Here is a 24,027-nt window from a genome sequence, read left to right as displayed (position 1 = left end):
TGTGCTGTGCTGCCATATTGATTTTTTGTATACATGAGGTTAGCAGTTACTTGATTTGTTCTGACTTGACTTGAAATGATCATATCTCTCAGAAGACATAATACAGCCTAGTCATGTCATATATTAATTTATATTATTTATATATATATATATATATATATATATATATATATATATATATATATATATATATATATATATATATATATATATATATATATTGTATATATATTAATATAATATAAATTAATATATGACATGACTAGGCTGTATTATGTCTTCTGAGAGATATGATCATATATATATATATATATATATATATATATATATATATATATATATATATATATATATATATATATATATTTTTCCTTCCACAGAAGATTAAATCAATCATTTATGTTTGGAACAACATGAGGGTGAGTAAATGATACCTGTATTTTATTTAGTTCTGTTTTATCTGAGTGATTTATTTATTTAAAAATCTGATGTACATTTTCTCACCAGGCATATTTTAACTACATATAACTGGAAAGTAATTAAACTTTTTTTGTAGTTTTGCATACTTTTGTATATTTGTATATTTTTTTATATTTCATAATTTTAGCTGTTATTGATTGTTACTTCTGTTTTAGATATTTAAAAGTAATTTTGCATTCAACTCATTTCATTTCATTTGCTACTTGTTTTTTTTTTTAAGTCTTAGTTTTTCATCCAATATTTATTTTATTTAACAAAAATACATTTTATTACAAAAATAAAATGTTTTTTCCTGCCTTAAATTGGTTTGTCAAACAGGAGATCTCACTATTTAACATTGAAGATACTACATTACCTTTAAATATTTTTTTAGCTCTTCAATGACGAACTGTCCATTCAGGTTTCACACAGAAATGTACACTGCTCAGAAAATCTGAACATAAAGCCCCGCGACACATGCACAAAAAACCTAAGGGGTATTTGCATGTGATAAAAATCATTTGTATTTGATTTAAGAGTGCTGTCCTCGGGCGAGACAGTAAGGTGTTTCTATCACACAGGCTACACCTCATTGCCTGTGATTATTCAACTCTCGGAGAGCCCCCTCTGCCCCAACACTTTCAGCCCCAAAATAATATCTCATATATGCATTATGCAGCCCCCACGGCAGCCCCCTCATTACTAAGGATCATTCCAGAATTAGATTCCGTCCTTCCAATATTGGTTCCAAGAGCTGGTTTCTTTGTACTGTAGTCAAAGGTTAAAATACCAATCACGATAGCCTCGACTGATGGAGCCAGACATTTTAATATTCGCTTAGCTTGGTAATTGTGGAGGGACGTAATATCGTTCTTTCTCCTTCTCTGTGTCCTAAAGGTAACATGCAGTAACGTCGGAGAACAGTGCGGCCTGGTATGTCTGTAGGGCTTTTGAAGGCACGAATACGGGTGAGGATAATGACTTTTCCCACACACTTCTCTTGCGTTATAAAGCAATATATAGTCTATATTTTTGCTTCCGGTAACAGTATGAACAGAGCGGCCCAGCATGAGGTTGTTGTGTGCATTTGTTTAGCGCGTTCCACCTTCAACCTCAGACCGTGGTTAGGTGTTTCTGTCTGTAGTGACGCAGGGGTCTTTGTTAATCACTGCTGACACTGTGAGGAAGGGAGAAGACCGTTTGCGCTCGGGCAAGGAGTGTTTGTTGATCATTATTTTGGGAGTGTCATGTCAATGTCAGCCCTGTGGCGAGGAGAGACAGAGCTTACAGAGGGAGGAGGGGAGGAGGAGGCAGTGGGTTTAGGGGTCTCAGCCTGTCATTGCCTTTCACTGTTACTCACTTCACAGCCCATACACTCCTGTTCAGCCCCCTAAGCTCTGTGCGCCTGCCTGGACTCGACCAAAAAGACGTGAGGATTTGCTGCACGTCCTTGTCCGTTTTGGAAACCCTTATGCATATGAAATTATTTCAGCATGGAAAATAAAAAATGCGTTTTTTCCTGCTGTGTTTCTTGTTTAGAAAATGATGTCAGATTGTTTGCGTTTTGTTGTTGGAGCTATGGTTGCGGGATACTCTGTGTGAAAGAGAATGCGCTGTGAATTTGTAAACAGAGGTGCTGCTGGGACACTGAGGGGGAGAGAACAGGGGAGTATCATATTTTAACCTTTTGTTTCCTGGTAGCAGGCGCCAAGACTCCTGGGAGGAAGCGATCAATGATGGACACCATAATGCGTCTCGCTGTATTCCTTGTCACACTCGAGCCTTCTGCCTGTGTTGGGAGTTCTTCGGTTCACACGCACACATATGCACAGATGGTGAGGCAGCGCAGACAGACAGCTCATCACTTTGACACTTACTACAGTTCTCCATCCTGAGTCTGCCAACTATATCTTCCTCTATATATAGTGAGAAAACAACATTTTATTTCTAACTCCTCTAGAACTAAACGTATGCAATTTATAGACCCCTATAAAGCTTTCTGCCGGTGCATGACATTACATGAAGCATCTTTACCCGCGACCGAAGACGCTGCTCTCTTGCTCGTCCCGAAAACTTGCAAACAGCAATTAAACTCCAATTAGGTTCATGGCTTTGTAGAATTAACTGAAGTAATTTGATTCACCACTGAATAAATGAATTTCAAAAAGAAGAGTACGACTCAATATTCAAAAACATGCCTTCTAGCATACAAATTTATTCGTTTATTTTCATTTAAGGACTTGGATTATGAAGCAAGAGACTTAAAAGACTTTGTTAATGATCTCGGAAGTCATAATTAGCGGGTCTGAAACCTCTATTAAACTGTGATTTAATTTACTCAGGCTAATACCTTAGTTGTTTATGAGAGAGTAACTTTATTTAATGTTCTCTCTCTCTATATGAAGAGTTTCTCATTATGAGATAGGATGTCCAAAGTCTTTCGAAAAAGTATGCGTATGTTTTTATTTATATGTATTTGTAAGACTGCATTCATCTAGGCTATATATGTGTGTGTGTATATATATATATATATATATATATATATATATATATATATATATATATATATATATATATATATATATATATATATATAGCCTATTAATAAATTAGATTCAAAATGAATACTAAAATGGGAAGAACATTTTTTTCAATGTATCATTATATTACTGAACCTTTGCGTTTATGCTGTCTCACAGTCAGTAAACCAAGTTTTATGTTTGTTGTAGTAACAGTTTATACACGCACTGTTTACAATACAATAATTTTTTCTGAAGGTCGGCAGATTAAGTGAATTGAATGCCTCGCCAAAGGTGCTATATGATGTTTAACCAGCAGATGGACACCCGTGGTAGCGTATTGAGTCCGCACCAACTAATACACATACAAAAGGTACGTTTGAGGCATTGAAAATGTTTGGTGTTCATTTATATGCTTCAGATAAATTGACGTTCCCCGTAGAGCCCCCGGATGGAGATCTACATTTCACAAAATATCTGAGTCGGACAGAGAGGTAGAAGATGATAAATTTAAAGTTAACAGAGCGGGACGGGCTGAGAGGAGAGAGAGAGAGAGCGAGTACAGCGAGCGACTCGCCAGCATTAACAGAAGTGCGCGCGGATCGGATGTTGACACATCGCGCGCATCTGCATAATCTACATCACAGCGGTGGCACGCGCTAAACAGCTGAACTCTTCAGACACCCCTGATTCTTTTTAAAACCTCAAAAAAGCAGTTTTAAGGCGCGTTTCTTTCGCGCTTTTTCTTTCGGCCATTCGCGAACTCTTTTTGACTGACATCATCTGGGTTCGAGTTTGGATAAAATAACAGTTTGATGTCCGACTGAGATGATAAAGATGTCTGGCTACAGTATTGTGAGTACTACTACAAGTACATTTTTTTTACTATATTTTACTAATGTGATATTTGCAGGACAATATGTTTTCGCGAGTCTTTCTTGTACTGTCCTGGATGTTTCGTTTTAAAAGGAATATTTAGATACATCTAGTTGTCACATGCTGAGCATTATGAGTTAACTTTTATGGAGTGCATTATAACTACGAGTGAGATAAAGCAAATTGTTCATATTTTGAAGAAAAGTTGTCTGATATTACTTTTTTTTGGGAAAACCGCATAATTCAAATTTTCAAAGAACGGAATAACACCTGTGACCGGAACAACTTCAAATAAGAAAGTTTAATTGTAAATTTAACTTCTGACAGCAACCGAACTATTCAGATCGAATTTAGTCTAAAGCTGGTTTCGGATTCAGTATCACTTCTTAAAGGCATCATTGAAAAGTTTGTTCACCGTTTTGAAGACAGTCACTCACACCGCTTATGCGAACTCATGTAAAAAGTGTACATTTATTACTTGTTTTATTTGTATTATAAAACAGTGACGGGCACAAATAATGAATTGCTTTATATGTATAATTACATATCTTTTGGATTAAGTTAAAGTTTTTATTATATATATATAATTTTTGTTGGTATTATTTCAAATAATTATTATGATGGGCTAATTTTGGGCTATATATTATGCAAGTGTGTATATAAATAGCTCGTTATTTAAAAACAATATTTTCAGCATTGAAATTGTTATACAAATGTCTAGTTAAATATTTTATCCATTTAAAATGAGCAGTAAAAAAAGTTCACTAGCATCTTTAATTGTAAAATATAGAAAGTGGGATTGCCAAACACAAAATTAAGAGTAATAATAGAGCTTAGATTAAGTTTAGTTTCAAAACATACAGGGAAGTGTAGAACTGTTTTAGAATTGGTAAACGCTCATTAAAGCGTGCCGGCAGCACCAGCACCATACACAAGACAGGTAGTCTAAACAAGAATAAATTTAAGTAATAATTTTATATAGGGATTTATTCACATATTTTTATGAAGATTAATTTCATTAATTAGCTCAACCTTTGTTTTAACATAAAAGCTGTATTAAAGGACAGACTACTTGTCCGTTGACTACTCACTGATAATAGCAGCTTTATTTTAAATCCACCCAATAATGTTTGTCCTGCACTATTAGGCATTTCTAGGACTCTTTTGTGGTCTATTTATTCTGTTTCTGTCTCAGTCTCAGTCAGTCTTTTATTTTACTCATAAATGACTATATGAAAATATTGACTTTAAGGAATGATTGGCTGTTTAAGTAACTGCTTGTATTTTGTCCACCACAAGTTGTGTTTTTGAGCTCATCATTCAGATTTTTTTTTTTTGTCCAACAGATTTCCATCAGAGAATGACTGATCTGTAAGGCTTAAGTCTATAAGCATTGAGTCAAGTGCTCTTCAGACCTCTTCATCACATTACACTGAGTTTGAGTGGACACTTCATTTCTCAAATGGACCTCCATCGGACTGCCTTTAAGATGGAGAACTCCTCCTACATGCCCAGCCCGCTGACCTCCCCTGCCCTCATGGTTTTGGCATCAACAGCTGAGGCTGGCCGAGATGCCTCTGTACCCTGCCAGCCCCCTCGGCCGTTTGGAGTGCCGGTCACTTTGGAAAAGGACATGCACCTTCCGTTCCCCAGCGGCTCATACACCTTTGCCTCCATGTATCATCGGCAAGGAGGGTTTCCCACTCGAGACTTTCCCACCCCTCTGCTCCACCTTCACCCACAGTTTGCCCCACCCAGTCTCGACTGCTCACCGCTGGGTATGCTCAACCACGGAGCGGTGGGGGCCTTCCGGCCGTTCTCCTCTCCACCTGAGGAGCGAGATGCAGGGGCTTACCAGTCTGCCTTCCTCCCTGCCAAGCGCTTGAAGGGCTGTCTGGAACCAGAGGCTTCACCCCACCTCCGCTACACAGATGTGGAGGGAAAAGATTTTGACTTTGGGGGTGCTCATGTTCCTGTTGGTTCACCAAACACCCTGAAGGTAGCTGAGGATGCTGGGAAGAAGCTCTTTGGCTTGTCTGGGCTGTTGGTAGAGGGTTCATCTGGCCTAGAAGAGCATAAAGAACCAAGTAAGCATCATGATATTCTGTGTGTTTAAATGTAAATAAACTCTCTCTCTCTCTCTCTCTCTCTCTCTCTCTCTCTCTCTCTCTCTCTCTCTATCTATCTATATATATATATATATATATATATATATATATATATATATATATATATATATATATGAAGAGTAAATTTGCAAGAACAGTTTTTTGGGTGTTGATTAAATAATAACAAAAAAACACAATAAAACTAATCTAACACAATAAAACAGTAAGAGTACAACACAATAAAAACATGACTTAAGAAAGACAATGTCTCACTCTCTCTCTATATACACACATATATATATATATATGTGTTATATATATATATATATATATATATATATATATATATATATATATATATATATATATATATATATATATATATATATATGGCCAAAAAGCTCCCCTAAATATAAGTGTTAAATTGCTGTTATCAAAAATTATGTTATCAACTAAATTAAATTGTTAAAATATGTACGTAATATGTACATTATGTAATATATAATATACTTAATTTTTATATGTATAAAATTAGTATATATAATATTTAAACTTATTATTACAAATTATTTAATGTTAATATTAAACTTAAATGTTTTTATATAGTTTGTATAGCAGGTCTTTTTCCTTTATTTTTAATGGAAAGTAGAGCTCAGATAGATAAGCAGACTTGAGAGAAGAGAAGGGAGAATGTGATTGGGAAAGCGGCTTAGAGCTCTTACATATCCTGAGCATGTGCAAAGCCCATTGCTTCACATCTATAACATATCTACTTCATTTTTTTTTATTATTATTAAATAATTATTGCTGCAATTGGAATGTGCTGTAAACAACGTACACATTAATACAGGTCTACTTTAGAGGACACCAAGATTTTGTGGTCTTTTTTTTCTTGACTTTCAGAAAGCTAAGTTTTGTTTGTATGTGTTAAGTGTAACTTACAGCTCCTGATTTTGTTATATAAGTCCCATGCAGTCCACAGATAAATGCCAAAAGTAGGCCTAGTCTACCGGAGTAGGCTATAACGGTTAGGCTATGCATGGAATAAGTACCGAATCACGAACAAATGATCTTGAGATGACAAAGGCGAAGGATTCGCAAATCTCTCAGCTCCAGACAACTTGTCAATGATAACGAGCAGGAGATGCTGCTCGGCAACCGCGTCTCTGAGTGCGACACCTCCGGCTCAATATCGCCCCCACGCCATCCATCCTGATTTGTTGACAAATGAGTGGGAGAGAGTGTCAATCTGGGCTGTAAGGAGAACGTGGCTGCTCATTACCTTGCTCTGTAATTGGCAGCGTGGCGAAGGACCCCACGTTCGTGCGCTGCGGCGGGACGGGGAAAAAAGGCGCTCAAGCTTAAATTCGTAGGACATCAGAACTCTCTGTGGGGGCGGAGGGGTAGAACCTGCAACATGAAAGACACGACAGAGGGGGCTGATGAGCCACGCTATATCAGAGACGAATGTCAATAGGAAAAATAATGACTGACTTTGACAGGTAGAAGAGATATTGTAGGAAAAAGAGCCCCACATCAAGGTTCTTTTAGAAAAGTTTTAGCCTCATCTAGAAGTGGGTTACCGACATGCTCTTTTTTTTTTTTGAGACAGAGGGTTGGGTGCATCCATGCACCTCAATATGACAAATTATACTTGGTTGTGTATGTGAGTGTGTGTATGTGTATGCCTACATATTGAGACATATTGTCCTCCAAAAAAAAAAAAAAATACATTATATATATTTATATAAGAAAATGTTATATCTTATCCTATATATATATATATATATATATATATATATATATATATATATATATATATATATATATGTTCAGTAAGTACAAGTGTTATGCCTGGGAATAATTTAGGTTCATGAACTGTAAATCAGAGTTTAGATTCATCTGGTCTGATAACCGGTACACAACCTCACACACATGCTGTTGTGTCATCAGAAAGAGATTTGTCATTTGTCTAATTTCTGACCCTTGGGTTATGACTCTAAGCACTGTGTTATTTCAGTACTTGTCTCTCAGAAATGTTCAAAAGGACAGAGTATCCTCACAGCTGTTTAAACAGTTAGATCTTTTATATTCTTTTCGAAGGACAGATGTCTTCACTGGGCCGAATCGTGTTTATTTTCCTTCGGGAGGCATTTTACATTTTTTGAGCTGATGAGAAAGAAAGAGCAACAGTAAGTGTGGGTAAATACCTTGTGCCCTGCTGCTTTCTGGGCTTAGGCAGTGTGTGCTTGGCATAAACTTTCTCAGACAGTGTACTTGTTGAAATTTGCCAGTTCATACAGCATTGTGAGAGTCAGATTATTAGTGATTTTTTTTTTTTTTTTTTTACAGTAATTGTACGTATTAATTCCCATTCCCAAACTCTCATGACAGGACTTTGTGGATTCTAAAGGAAAAAAGAAGACTTGAATTGCATTGACAAAAATGTCAATGCAATTCACTGCATTTGACCATATTTAATTAAATATATATGTATATATTAGGGCTGTCAAATGAATTAATTGTGATTAATCACAGGAAAAAGGAAGTTATATAGTTATATATACACACACACACACACACATACATAATTATATTTAAGAAGGATTTACGTGTATATATTTATTCAGAATTATATCTGATTTATATTTCATATATTTTTTTATGGATTTGTGTGTCCATATAGATTGGATTGTTTTTCTGTGCCAGTATAATACCAGGAACTACCACATTTCGATTTCCAAAAATTAATTTTAAAATCTTATAAACAAGATTTTTGTTTGAACAAAGCTATCTCAATCTTTTTCTCTCTCTGTTTGTCCATCTATATTACACAGGATATAACCTTCAGTGATGGTGGTTAACATCAGGTTTTCAGTATGGCCATATGTTTTGCTTTAGTTTGGGATCATATATTGTATCAGTGGCACTCAAATTCATCAGCAGGCTCTTAGCAGAAAGCTTGAAGAAGTGAGTGTCACGTTCTTGCTATCAATTACCTCACAGTTTAACATGTGTTACAGATATGTGTTCATCTGATCTGCTCAGACTAAGGGTGAATTTGCTCCTTTTGTTAGACGTGTGATCAGCAAATATGTTGAAGGTATAATCGGGTTAAAAAAAAATCTGAGCTCTGTGGTAATTGTTGCTTTATTAAAGAAGCTTGTCTTCAGTTCTTAAGATGGTCTTAATGGTCCTTAAGTATTCAATTGAAATACAAGAGTGCCATTCCATAATATGTTCAGCCTTGGAGGGTTTTCCCAGGAAACAGAGCTGTCAGTGTTTGGAATTCCGGGTCTAATTGGTTTTTTGGACCATCCTGCCAGTTTATCTGGAGTGATTCAGTGATTCCCGGTCAGAATGACAGTTTTATCATTTAAGCTATTTGTCGTGTATTCTCTGTGTGCCAGAGATCGCTGTAAGGTGTCTGCTTTTCATTGATGTTGGGAATAGCATGGATCACCTCATTCATAGAGAGAGACAGAGACAAACAAAAGTCAGAAGATATAAAGCTTATCAGTGGGACAGTCACAGCTCCACTGACTGGTGCTAATTTATAACTCTAAAAACGCCTCTGTTTATTGCTGCTTATTAGTACAGATGAGCCGTAATAAGCAGCCAGCTAATCTACGGCCAAGGTGGAAGTGTATATCACCTTAACACTGTTGGCTTTGACTTTATTGCCTGGGGTGGTGAATTGAATTTGTCATTGTAAATATTAAGTCTTTTGTTTCTTATCATACAGCAGGTAGTATCTCTAATCCCCATGATCGAACCTGAATGGTAGAGGAGGGGCAAATTATAAATCTGGCCAGACCCTAAAAATGTTATCACTGCTTTGCCTGCTCCTCTGTATGTGTGCCAGGAGAAGTTGATTCTTGTCTCTATGGCAGTACGGCCTTTATGAAGCAAAGTGATTGGGCGGCCTAATTAGGGGGCTTGTAAGGGACAAAAAAAAAACATATGCATGAGCTACAGCTGGCAGATGCTGTAAACTGTGGCTCATTGTGAAAACTGCAGATGGACTGTATTCAGCTGGCTGCCACAGCGATCATAAATCTGTGGAGATTGTCCAGTTTTGTATTGATCTACTGAATGTTCCTCTCATCCCCCCTCTGTCCTTAAGGTTATAGGTTTGCAAATGCTGTTGATATTTACTAGTATTTTAAAAAGGATACATTAAGATTGTTTTCAATATTTATTGGCCAGCAAGTTATTATATTATATTATATTACGTTATTCAGGATGTATAAATGACATTATGTAACGTGATATATAATATAATATGTAACATACAGTATATGATGATGAAGCTGATGATGATTCAAAATGAGGGTAAAAACATTTACTAGCCAACAGGTGCAAAAAGCTTTTTGTTTATGTACTATAATATAGTATAATATATGATGTTATTAATACATTTATATGATGAATTTATATATTTTTGCAGGTGAAAAAAAAAAAGTAGTCGTTCACTTTCACTTCTTCTGTTTGATGTTAAATGAGCCTAATTTGATATTTTGTCTCCCGCTGCTGAAGTAGTTTACTCTCCTAATATTCTCTTAAGTGGAAGAGCTTTCATCCTGGTCGGGGGCTTGATGTTCTTCTCTTGTTTTCTTCCTAATTCATCTTCTCCGGATGGAAAGAATGTGAATTAGAAGGGAGGTCTGCGTACCACCCATACTGTCTTCAAACTCCAGTCAGCCCAGTTCAGTTGTTTTACAGCCTGTGCTTAGTTACTGCAACTCTTTTTTTTTTTTTGTCACATTCATTTTATTTCATATTATTGAACCCTTGGAATTCTGCTAATGATACTCAAATATATCAAGATATTCTAATAATGTTCTTTAGTAGCGTCTTGGACAAACACCTTAGAACAAATGCTTCATCATTTAGAGATCACAGTCTTATTCTTTTAAACCTTTAGCTTAAAAAAAAAACCCTTTTTGTTTTTGCTGTTGACTGCAGATTAGATGCATTAACATGCCTAACAAGGGGCTTGTAGGCCCATTACTGGCAGGATCAGCATGCTTGTCGTCTGAGGGCTTCACAGACTCAGGAGGCTCTCGTTAAAGCAGCGCTACTCCACCCAGGGCTTTTATGTGTTATTGGGAACGTGAGACAAATAAAATAGGGGCTTTAGCCCCGGAGGCTCAGTCAGAGCTACGATAACAGTTTCTCGTCCCCCATTATTAACAAATTTAGGGGATTTTCTGCTTTTTTTGAAGTAAGCGAGTACAGATTCTTTTTGCATTTTTATTTGCATTGTATATTAATTAATAATTCCATATTTATAATGAAATTGTATAATTACCCATGTCATCATTTACTCCAAAAAAAGGGACATTACCAAAAGTGCCTTTGGAAGTCAAAATGTCTTCTTTATGACCAGGTATCTGTTTAGGAAAGCAATGACGTGACTAACTCGCAGTGTTAAAATAACAGCCCAGAGAAAATTTTAATTAAATGCCGCTTAAGAGCAATTTGGACTTATTTAGGCAACTGACAGTACACTGACACTGCCCCTGATTGACCAGCATTGTGTGTGCCAAAGCGGCCCTCTCTGATCTCACATCAAAGAGCGGCAGGAAGAAGACTGGAAGCAGGTGGGGCAGGCCAAGGTGGAGAGGGAGGGCAGCAAAGACTGTCGATTGCTTGCTCAGTGCAAAACAGAACAACTCGCGTCCCATGAGCCCACAAATCAGTCAAGCAAATGCAGAGGGCAGAAAGGGCAGAATGTGGGTTTAAATAGTCATTGCAGAGGGCCGACAGAGTCAAAGACAATAGGCTTGACATCTGCTGCTCTGTCTACCTGTCTCACTCCTGTGTAGTGTCTCTCTTTTTTTGTCTCATCTTGTGTCTCTGCAAATGTGTCCTGCATTTAGTTTAAGAGCATGTGTGCAACCTGTGCAAGCAGTCGAAAACAGGATTGTTTAGTAACGGCAATCGTATTTTAGTTTTGTTCGTGACTCGTGTTTCTGTGTACAGAGGTCTTTAGAGAGCACCGATTTGGGCACAGTGTTGTTTCTGTGAATGACCCTTGAAACTCGGTCCACCTGTAGGGCCTCTAACATCTGGGGCTGTCATTAGTGACTGATGCTCGGCTGATGTTTGTAATAATATCCAAATGGCTATTCAGCCTTTTTACACAAGTCACACTAAACACACAGCCGGCACATCACAAACCATGCGTTTTAGAGTTATTTTTTTTCTCACAATACTGAGAAAAGATGACACATGCCACTTTTTTGTGCATGTAATGGAGTAAATTGGTTTCACTTACTCCTGAACTTTAAATGAAAAACACAGTAAAGTAATGCTGCTTTAATGAACAGCACTGAGGGTTTGTAAGGTTTTCTCATATAATAGAAAAATGCAGTTTATAGTTCACATGGCTCATATTTTTCCAATTATTTTAATTGAACTCCAGAAAAGTTAGGAATGGTGTGTTGGTACAACATTGGCCATTTGCTGATATATATTTTTTTGTATCTATGTTTCAGTAAGAAATAAAAATTTGCTTGTTTTAAACACATATCAACTTGCACATATTGGCTTGCCCATTCTCAGAGGTTTTTATCCTTGCCATTTTTATCTATTAATATATATATATATATATATATATATATATATATATATATATATGATATTATATAATTTTTTTTTGCTGTTCATCACATTGCTGATTAAGTTATTCATCACATGTGCTGATTAAGTTATTTGTATTTTTTTTTTTTTACATTTTGTTTCTATATCAGTTCATGTCAGTGGGAATACAGCATTCTGAAACTCTGGCTATGATTTCAAATTCTTCAAAACGTAAATATGTGACAGAATTTCGTTGTTGACCCTTCTGCATCTTGGGATATGTGTGTATTTGCATGGAAGCGTGAAAGAGCCTGGGGAAATGAAGTTTAAAATCTACTGGGGATTTGTGTCATAACCATAAATCAGTCCTTTGCTAATTGGTAAGAAAACAAGAGTCAAGCAGTATATAATGTTTTATGTGCCTCTTATGTTTTTTACTGCGGTACTAACGAGGGTCTGTGTCACAGAGTGGACAGGGAATTAGCTAGAAAGATGGCTGCTGTCCATAAGCTTCAGTGTTCTTCAGATTCTGTTGTACCTGATTTGCATGTAGCAATTAGTATGCTAATTGGCCTAATTAGCCCATGGGACCGCACAAGCACTGTGGCATTAAAAGGTTCAGTCTCATTATGACTCAACAATTCCCACGAGTTAGCGCAAATCAAAAGGCCATCGCATCCTCCAGAGCATATCTGTGCTGAACTTTTCTTGCTTAAACGTGTTTGGTGTTAATTACTCTTCACGTGAAATTTATTTGAAAGTCTTATGCTTTGTAGGCATTCGGGCAAGACCTTGTCCAAAAGGAGGAGAATTTAGCCTCATTAGTGGATGCTAAACGGGCATTCGATAGCTGCGTCCCGAGCAGATGAGATGGGAGATTGAACTTTTAGCTCAAAGTGCCCTTCCTGCTGATTTGTTTCATGACCTGATTGAACAAGAACAGAGACCTGTGGATCTATATCAGCTCAGCCGGCAGTGGCCTTTGTTCCTCTGAGCAGACACGGTGTATTGGCTCGTGGGATTGCTGGGCTATTGATGGGGGAAGGATGAGGTGAGCACACACATACACACCCAGAGAATGACTTTGTCAGGCCGGGCAGATGAGGAGCGTCGGCTATTGTGTTTACTCAGGGCTGTGTGAAGGCTCTGTATGTTTGGTTATCCTTGGCTAGGTGAACAAGGCAGAGACGCTGTCTGGCCATGACCTGAAATAATGTCACCTGCTGACTGCAATTTTAAAAAGTAGACAGACGGGACAGATTGTAAAATGGGGCAACCACATTACCTTAGATTAAAAGTGCAGTATAATAAAAGCACTTTCAAAGAATAAGGTAAACAATATGGCAATAAGGGCATGATTTGTTTTCCTTTTTTAGTAAAATCACTTAACCGTTAAGAAAAATTTGATTGTGAATCTATACATTATATGAGCTGTTTTACTATTCTATTCATTCTGATCAGTTTTGCATATTTTATATTTTATTACTTTCATTTAAACAATGAACCTTAAATAAGCATCAAATTAAATATGGCAAATTAAAATAAAATTGAAAAATGCCATGTGCGAGGGCGTGTGTATACGAAGAGTTTATTTGCAAAAACAAATAATTATATTTTGAACAATTCTCAAAAATCGTTCAAAACATTTTCATTGTGCATTCCAATTAATCACACAATAAAACATGATAAAATAATATTTTTTTGTGTATATATATATATATATATATATATATATATATATATATATATATATATATATATATACATGCTTAACATTTTTATGTATTTGATATGATTTGATATATTTTGAGAATTTAGTACACTTAACAGTTTAGTACACTTAAAAGTTTATTGCTGTAGAATATTATGCAGTACCAAGCTAAAGATGGAACCACAGATAATATTATGTTTTAGAATTATTAGTAATTAAATTGCAGATCTATTGTTTTAATTGTTAGATAAAGGTGATTTTATGTTAAATAATAGTATATAAAAATAAATGTAGTGGTATTTTATAATTCATTGTATACATCCTATAACAACAAAAGTCTGTAATATGTAGATATGAATAGAATGTTTTAAATACAGACTTGGCAAACACAAATGTACTGTGATTATACTTTAAAAAGTGCGTAATATATTTTTTCCTTTGCTGCATCAGTGCCTTGTCAGTTTCTTGCATCTCAAAGTTTACGGTTTTACAGCCTCCAAGACGACGCGGTGTGGCAGAAAACCCTGATTCTGTCGCCCTCCCTCTTTGCTCAGCATTACCACCCTCCACTCGTTAGCGGTCTAATTAGCCTTTAGCTACTTAATGAGCTGAACAATGCAGCGTTAGTGGAGCAACAAGCTCAGGGCATGTTAGTGGGTTGAGGTTAAGGATGTTTGGATGTTGTGCTCAACTGGTTGCCTGGTGGCCGTCTTCCTATTGGTTGCTTGAATTATGTCTTGCTCTGTGGCCTTTCTCAGAGTGAAGTTTTATAGGGTGATGTTGCTTTTGTTTGGGTTAAAAAGTCGAGAGGAAGATTTAAATTGGTTTCTCATACAAACCGCATATATGTATTAGTAAGGTCAAAATCTTGCTATGAAAAAAATTTGACTGCCGGTCTCATTTTTACCTATCAAAATAAAGTGTGTTACACTTAAGCAGGTTTTTCTGGACATGTAAAGCGACCGACCACCATTAAATATATAAATATGACTTCGCTCATGATGCAACTGGATGCAACTACCCCAGAGGTTGCATATTAATTCCTGCAATCTGAGCAATAGATGGGTTTGTTGTATGTTGTTGCAACTGGAACAATGCGTGTAATGTATATAATTGCATTTGTCAGTCAATGTGCCTTTAGAATTAAAAACCTGCCAAAGCCACGCTGACATATAATGTCTTACGTAAACTGTCTGTTTGAGTTAAGAATCGAATTCCCAAGAATACATGGACGAATGCCGTCCAAAACACAGATGCTGTTTCAGCCCATAATGGGCTTCTAGACGTTCAAGATGAAGTCATGTTTTTCTGTGCCGCAGGAGTTCGTCTGTGTTAAACTCTCTTCAGACTGGGTGGCCCAGTCCTCCCACAGCTCCCACAGCAGGTGGAAACCAAGAATTGCTATTAAACGAAGGTCAGACGACTGTCATTAATAACAAAGTGTTTGTGTTTTTTCCTACGCCATGAAAAAAAGCTGCATTGTATGAAATTATCCAATGTGAGGTTCTGGGAATTTTAACATTACTGTCGAAATGGATTTAAAGGCATAGTTCTCCCAAAAATGACAATTCTGTCATTATTTACTCACCTTTCATGTTGTTCCAAACCTGTATGACTTTATTTCCTCTGTGGATCATGAAAGAAGGTATTTTGAGAAATGTTTAATTTACTCCTTACAGTGAAAGTCACCACTAACTAAAACATTATTATTTATTTTTTTAAATATCATCTTTTGTCTTATACATTGTCTTAGAAATGAATTTCTTTTTAGATTTATATCTGCTGACAGAATAAACATTTTTGACTGATCTGTCTCTTTACAACCAAGGATGCTTTGCTTTGTTCACATTTGTATGCTATAAATTTTTTTGCCCTATTCGAAAAGATCCTTCTAATTTTTGCCACCTGTGAATCCCCTGCAACACATCCTCATAATTCATTTTAAAATTTTAGGCAACTTATTTGTATTTATATACCAAGGCTTTTGAAACCCTTAGATGATGTTGCAAGCCTAAGGACTATACCAGTGCCCTGTATTACATATCTAAAATGAAACTGACCATTTTTTTTTGTTTAATCTGAAACATTCACCCAATTATTTCTGAATAATTTCATCAGCCAATGTTATACGTTCTCTCTCTCTCTCTCTCTCTGTGTGTTTGGCACTGGTAAAAACTCAAGTGAGGCAGTTGTGTGCTTAGGCTGACTGTGTCTCGCTGGCTGGCTCTGAACAAGCACAGGCCTGTTCTACCCCGGTGGCCAATAAAATGAGAAAATCAACCACTGTGCCACCATCCACAGGCCAGCCAGATAAATACACTTGTCTCTGTGTGAATGTGTGTCAGCAGGGCTATGTCGATCCAAAGATTTCATCCAACTGTTCAAAGAATGATACAGGAAATCATTAAAGGGATAGTTCAAGCAAAAATGAAAATTCCGTCATCATTTACTCAAGTCTTTCGTATTTTCATTCAAGCTGCTTATTTCCATGCAATAAAGAATGAATGGTGAATTGTTTTCAGGGCAAGAAAACAACACATAACTTCAGAAGACTTCTATTAATATAGTGGTTAAATATTTTCATGATGATAGTTGGATCTTGAAAGCCCTCGGCCAGTTTTTATTACAGAGGAAAGAGCAGAGTGAACATTATTCAAAATATCTAAATGTTCCCCCACAGTAGAAAGTAAGTCATACAGGTGTGGAATTACATGAGGGTGAGCAAATGATGACAAAATGTACATTTCTTTTTAGTGAAATATTCCTTTAATCAATTTCTAAACCCACTAATGGTGTTTTTTTAAGTTACGGCGTGCAGATAACTGGCAGGTGTGCTTAATCAGGGTAATCAATTTTGCTCTTTCATCATTGGGTTATTATTAATTTTCAGAGTGCTTCCGACGTTTGTGAAAGCCCTGTTACCCTCTTTGAGGATCCTCTGATCACATCCTCCAAAAGCTGTCAAAAAATCTGTATTATTCCAAAACAAGATCATCTTCAAAGCATCCCAGGCTTTCTTTACCTTGTCAGGGTATCTGTGTTTGACACAGCGAGTGCAAGGCTATCTGATCTTATCAGCACATATGTGGGAGTTGGTTGCATTAGATTGAAATGGATTATTATGGTCTATCTGCCTCATTAGTCTGAGCTGCTCACACCTGCTCCATAAGAATGTATTGAATGTGGGTGGGTGAGACTTATATTGAGGCAAAATAATGACAATCATATGGTTATTCTGTATTTTTTAATAACAAGAATATAGCTTAGCATTGTAGATATGAGATTGGCGACCAAACCGTGTACAGCCTCACTCAATAACGCTTTAAAACATGGAAATTGAAGTCCTGTGTTTATGTATTAACACACAAATTTAAGTATATTTGTTTGTGTGTTTGGTTGTAGGTGCTTTTCTAATTGTTTGTGTGTGTGTATGTGTTTTACAGTGAGGCTTAGTGCAGTTCAGCCCCTCAAGCTCAAGGTTTATGAGGTGTTAGCTGTCACTTCATTGACTCCCGACTGGCCCATTACACTCTGTGCAGACAGAGCTGTCTCAGGTGGAGAGTTGGGGTTTGGCCCCACACAAACACACACACACACACACTTACACATGCAGTAACTTGTAAGCATTTAGATTGACTGCTATGAATTTTGAATAAGCTATATATATGATTTAGTACAACTTGCTAGAAAAAGTTCATACATAATTACAAAGAAACAGCATAACATTGAATTAAACTATTTTTTTACATTTTCAGTTTCAGTATTAAGCATTTTCCTTTAGAAGCACTTCATCGATCTACGTCGATGTTAATTTATTAATTTGCTGGTGTTTATTATTAACTCATGTTTGTTCATAGTAATGATGCATTAATATTACTTTATATTAGCTGACAATGTTTTTATATATATATACACAGAAATTAACTTCCACAGTTAACAATGCTTTAAAATAATTATTTCAAGATACCTAATATCTTAATTAATTTTAAAATACATTTGTGTGTGTGTATGTGTGTGTCTGTAAAAACTATATTGTAAAGTGGCGCTAACGCTCCCCCAACCTTACAGAGAATAAGCAGTTAGACAAATAGATGCATGGATGAAAGAAGTTATGTTTGAGCACTAACAAAACCTTAACCTTTTTTAAAAATAAGCATACATCTACTGCCCTCCTCAACAAAACGTTACATGATAATCCTGTGTATGGACACATGCACTTATTTATACTTGCGTAAAGAAGGCATGTGTACACATAGACGCTCATTGCTTCACATTTCCACATTTGTACCCATGTGTTTAAACACACCCAGGTGTAGTACAGATACTTCTGTTACTCTGTCTGTGTGTACCTCAGAAATCACTGTCTCCCCTGTCCTCTGGTCTGCAGGTGTGCGTCTTCATCCTGGCCAGTTTCTCAGACTTGGTTTATTTGAAGTGTCTGCCTCCACAGCCTGTAACTCCCGCTGATGAGTTCTTGGGGAGACCATAAAAAAGCAGCACCCACCCATCAAATAATGGGAGTTTATCTGAGAGGGGAATGACGGTCTATGACCATCACACCGCAGATGAGTCATGACAGGGATGGATGGGGGTTAATGAGTGTCATTAGAATATCATGCTGACTGCATCTTTTTGTTGCAGTGCGTATTGTGTAATTGTTTCTCCAAAGGCTTAAACGCAATTTTGTTTAATTTCTCCAATATTGTTTTTCTCGTGTTTTTCTCGTTTTCTCCTTCACAGCGCTTTCTTGCTCATCGCTGCTATTGATCTGACTGTCTCAGTTATTTAAGATTCCCTGAATGCTCATTAATTAAGCCTGTTTAGACAATCTGGAGAATAGTTCCCACCCTCAGTATCAATTACTATCAAAGTAACCTTTTGAAGAGACACTGTAGGCCAGTTGTCCGCTAACATCCAGTCCAATTCTGCAGTATATTGCTGTATGCTGTGGATATTAGCAAGTATAAAGATACATTGTGTTTATTTACAAGTAAACACTCTTTTTAAAATCAAATAAAAATAAATAGTTTTCAAAATCTGACTTAATCTACATATTTTGAGATTTAGCACAGTGATGTCCATAGGCATGAAGGATTGCATGCCTACATATCTGCTTTTCTTGACACATCTGGACACATTGTATTGATTTTCTGTAGATGAACTGGAGAGCTTTGGTTACAGAGGTTTGCTAAAAGATTGCTCAAAAGGATGATACATGTATGGTGGTAACACAATGAAGTCTGGTTGTGTTGAGTTATTTTAGGATTGCTTAACATATTGGCTGTGATACACAGGGTCTAGAAATGTATTCCAATAATCATGCATCTATACTTTTTGTGTGCATGAAACAGAAAATCATCCTTTCTTTTTTCTAAAGGCATTTTATTGACTTTAATGTGAGCGATTTTTCTGTGCCACCGTTATTACATTTCACTAAGGCTAAAAATATTTTCAGCACTTCAAATAAAATTAAATAATGACCCTAAACCTTATTAATTTTATGTAATTGCATAGCTATTTGCTATAGCTACTTCTCTTTTCAAGTTAAACTGCAACTGAAATATAAATGTTTAAAACCTACATAGACATCAATGAATAAATCAAAATGAAAAAAAGTCCAGTCAATAACTACGAACCCACCCTATTTTTATTTTACAAAAACAAAAAAAAGTGACGTCGCAATATGGAAGAATAGAGAAGACTTTAATTTGATAAGAGATTCACTTGATTCTGTGCTCAGTGAATCATTTGTATTTGTTGTTACTCATTTGTCTTCCTGTAGAGCTGAACCTGGTCTTAAATGTTTCTCCAGGGCTGAACTCTTTGACACAGCGCACAGTTAAAGGCAGCAATCAGCTCTCTGGAGTGATGAGTGCCACAGCTTTATCGGGCAGCTGTATAGATGTCTATCCCTCATCTTTATGGGGACATTTATAATGGAGGGATTTCCAAGACACTGATCACTCTCCTCTGTATCTGAGACCATAACCTACAAGCCCAGCCTATAGTTTCATGCTTTTTGTGTGCCTTTTGTTGTTTATTTTTTATAAAAAAATAATATATATTGTTAGTAATATACTGTAGAAGATGATTTATATCAAAATCAAGTATTTCCAAGTTCTGTGTACTATTTAATACCTGCCTTTTTTTGCTTACCATTATTTTTTTTGGCAGGAGTTGTTTTAAAAAAGTTTTGATATATTTGAATATTCAGTAAATATTCATTAAAGAGACAATGATTGGGCAGTAAAAGTATGTGGGGGCATGAACAGCACAGAATGAGCTCATTGACTTGACAGTAAGGATGTTAATGGAAGCCATTTTCGCTTTAATCTAATAGATCGCTTTATAATATCGAACATGCAAGTGCGCAACGTCTCTCTTTCACAATTGTAGCCACGCTCTAGGATTTATCGTGGTAATATTTCCACTCTGCTTCCCATTTCAGACATTGATTACGCTCAATAACAGCAAACGTGGGCTTTTTTTCCACATGTACCTGGTCCAGCGCCAGAGTGATTAAGCTGCTTCTAAGCCGATTAATGAAAGAAGGTCTGAATCAAGAAAATACCTTTGAAAACGAAGGAAATGACTTTCCACAGCAGATGTGTTGCTACATTGCCTATTATGTTGCCTATTAAATAGCCTTTTTCAATGGCCCATTATTTTCCTCAATAAAAACACTCACTGGAGCTCGCATACTCCCTGCACTTCAGAAAGCATATTGAAGGAACGATGAAATCCCCTGTATAAAATGAAACATTTGATGTCTTAAACGCGAACCAGACGGGTTCAGGCTACTTGACGGGGCTTCATGGCAGGTGTGGAGTGGGCCAATTCTGTTTTATAACTGCCACTCTCCTTAGAAAGTCTGCCAGGGAACAAGCCCCCTGCCAGTCGCCTGCCTCTCGCATGCCCTCGGATTACTGAAAGGTCGCGCCCATTATGGAGTTATTGAAAGGCAAAATCATGGCAGAAATCGTTAAGGGACCTCCCTTTATACTTAACTTCAAATGTCACATTCTATTCTATTCTATTCTATTCTATTCTATTCTATTCAAAGTAATTTCCCAATTTAAAATGTTCCTCGTGGATTGCTGAACATAAGAAACCGATATATGTGATCTCAAACCTCGTTGACCGTCTAAATTCTGAATTCTGACATTTTGAAAAAGCCATTGCAACCAATACAGTTCACGTCAATCAATTACCAAGAGAGCCACGTTCATCTGGCCTCCAGTAATATGACTGTTTACCCCTTTGCATGTGACTCTGTGAAATACAAGCCTCTAGTATTGTCTTTTTCGGGCTTGTGACATATTGTCGTAATGTGACAGAAAGCCAGGATGAAATGTGGCATTTTAGAAAGGTCAGTTCATGGCCGTCTCAGAATTCGTCTCCCATCATGATGGTGGCAGTTGTCATATGGATGTTGGCATGTGCAGTCATCCTATAACTTGGGGATAAAATGCAATGGGACCATCTAAGGATGATGACTTCCTATGACATGCTGAATTACAATGCTTATTATTTGCTTTCAAAGTAATTTTTCTGTACAAAAACATTTTTGTAAATAATTTTCGTTTTTTTCCAGCAGACACCATAAAGCGCTATGCCTCATATATACATTTTTCTTTCTGTTGTAAATGAATGCTGTTTTTATGAATTTGTATATCATGCTTTCCACATAAAGGAGTGCAACTGTTTTCAGTATTAAAAAAAAATAAAAATCTAAGTTGAGCACAAAAAATGGAAGTAATAGCTCGTGAAAATTCAGATTTGTCATCAGGAGAACAAATTACATTTTAAGTATTTTAAAATATAAAAGCTATTTTAAACTGTAATTGTATTTCACAAGATTAATGCAAGTGTAAATATAATTTATTAGAATTTAAAACAAACAATATGAGGATACTATCTATCAGTGTATGTATATATATATATAGTTACTTATGATGTAACATAAAATAACAGAATTATGTATATAATAGAATCCTGCTTGATTTAGGCAGCTACAGGTTGGTTTGGGTTTAGGTTTTTTTATGTATATTAATTAAGGCAGTGTATCTATGTTAAGGTATATCATTATCATTTTGGAAATTCTCTCAAATCCCCACAATGAGCGTCCCTCCAGCAGGAGGAGGGGAAAAAGACATGCTTGTCCCAGAATCAAATCAAATTCCTCTTATCATCTTGTTATTTGCCGATGTTATCTGTGCAGGTAATGTGGTTATAAATTCAATTTCAGCCATGGGATTTCATTGTTTACTGATGCTGGTTGCCTTTAGGCAGAGATGCAAGCAGTTAGTACTTGTCAGTGAATTTATTTGAGCTGCACTGTAGATGAAATTTAAAAGAGAGGGGACTCACAGGGGGGCCGACTGTCAAGGGCATGGCTCCAGGAGACGTTTACATGCAGATCCATGTTTTATTCACATCTATTTGCTTTCATTTGACCACTTGTTAGCCTGTGATGGCCCCATTTCGAGACAGCTATTGCTACTCAATGTCTCTGCTGTCATGTTGATAAGCTTCTTGTGACACATCTGCCTACACTAGATGATTTTTTTTATCATTGTATATAATTCTCTTTAATGCTTATTGTAGGTTTATAATAATAAAGCATGTCTCTTTTGTGTGCCCCTCTCTCACTCCCCTCTCCAGGTAAAGTGAAGGCCCTGTATGACACTCAGACACCCATGTGTCCGATCTGTCATGCTGTGCTACGGCCAGGAGAGCTGCAGGAACATATGGAGCAGGAAATGGAGCGTCTAATGCAACTGCACAATAGGTACATCCACCATTCTCAAAACACTTCTTGACACCAGTCTTTATATATATATATATATATATATATATATATATATATATATATATATATATATATATATATATATATACATACGTGTTGTTTAAATTATTGCATTTTATTAATTTTATTATTTTATTAACATTGTTTATCGTTTTATATTGAATACAAAAATCGAGAGCATACCAGTGCTGATACAGTTTTTGTGGTTTTTGGTGTTATAATAAAAAAATACAAACTGAAAGAGAAATTTGATAAATACATTATTATCTAATATTGAAATATTAAAATAGAAAGAAAATACAAAATATATAATAATTATAATAATAGTAGTAATAATAATAATGTATCCCAATGTTGTCTGAATTTTTGTGTTAGTTGAATGTATTTTGTTGCCATAAAAAGTACATTTAGAAATAAATTAATACATTTTGTATATTCATTTTAATACATTTTAACATTAATATATGAATATCTAATAATTTAAATGTAAAAAATCTAAAAGATAATTAAAGCCACCAACTATACAGATAATATGAGATCAAATTTTGTCCAAATGTTGTCCAAATTTTTGTTATTCTTGATTGTGTTGCCATAATCTAAAATTGTAATTTTAAAATAATAATAATAATAACAACAATATTTCATCTACTTGCCTAGTTACTTATCCTTGGAATAAATAAATCCTTCCAGCCATTAATTCTTGAAAAAGCTTGGTTGTGGGGATGCTTGAATATGACATTAATGCAGTAATTCATTGTATCATTTATTGTTTTTTTTATTTAACATTTGTTAATAGAAACTAATGTTTTCTAAGTATGCCATCTTTCCCTCTCATTCTTCACCTCCAATTCTCACGAAGACAACAAAAATGAAACCTGTCATGTTCCTCTGTAATGAACATGATACAATCCACGTTATGGCTGAGGCAATCAATAATCTATCAACCTCCCTCCG

At 36.0% G+C, this 24,027-nt stretch overlaps 1 protein-coding gene across 2 annotated transcripts in view; it reads left to right on the top strand.

The window, feature by feature from the left end:
- The first annotated feature begins 3,437 nt into the window (after positions 1–3,437).
- The window catches only part of rnf220b (ring finger protein 220b), a 29,601-nt gene continuing 9,011 nt past the window's right edge, over positions 3,438–24,027 (top strand). For both annotated transcript variants that reach the window (XM_043246324.1, XM_043246323.1), the window contains exons 1-3: positions 3,438–3,833; positions 5,201–5,941; positions 22,926–23,052. In XM_043246324.1, the coding sequence (XP_043102259.1) occupies positions 5,317–5,941; positions 22,926–23,052 (752 nt within the window). In that variant the 5' untranslated portion in view covers positions 3,438–3,833; positions 5,201–5,316. The remainder of the gene's footprint in view (positions 3,834–5,200; positions 5,942–22,925; positions 23,053–24,027) is intronic.

This window comes from Puntigrus tetrazona, chromosome 8 (assembly GCF_018831695.1).
Source record: "Puntigrus tetrazona isolate hp1 chromosome 8, ASM1883169v1, whole genome shotgun sequence".
NCBI classification, from domain to species: Eukaryota; Metazoa; Chordata; class Actinopteri; order Cypriniformes; family Cyprinidae; genus Puntigrus; species Puntigrus tetrazona.
This window is presented reverse-complemented; position numbering and strand designations above follow the sequence as displayed.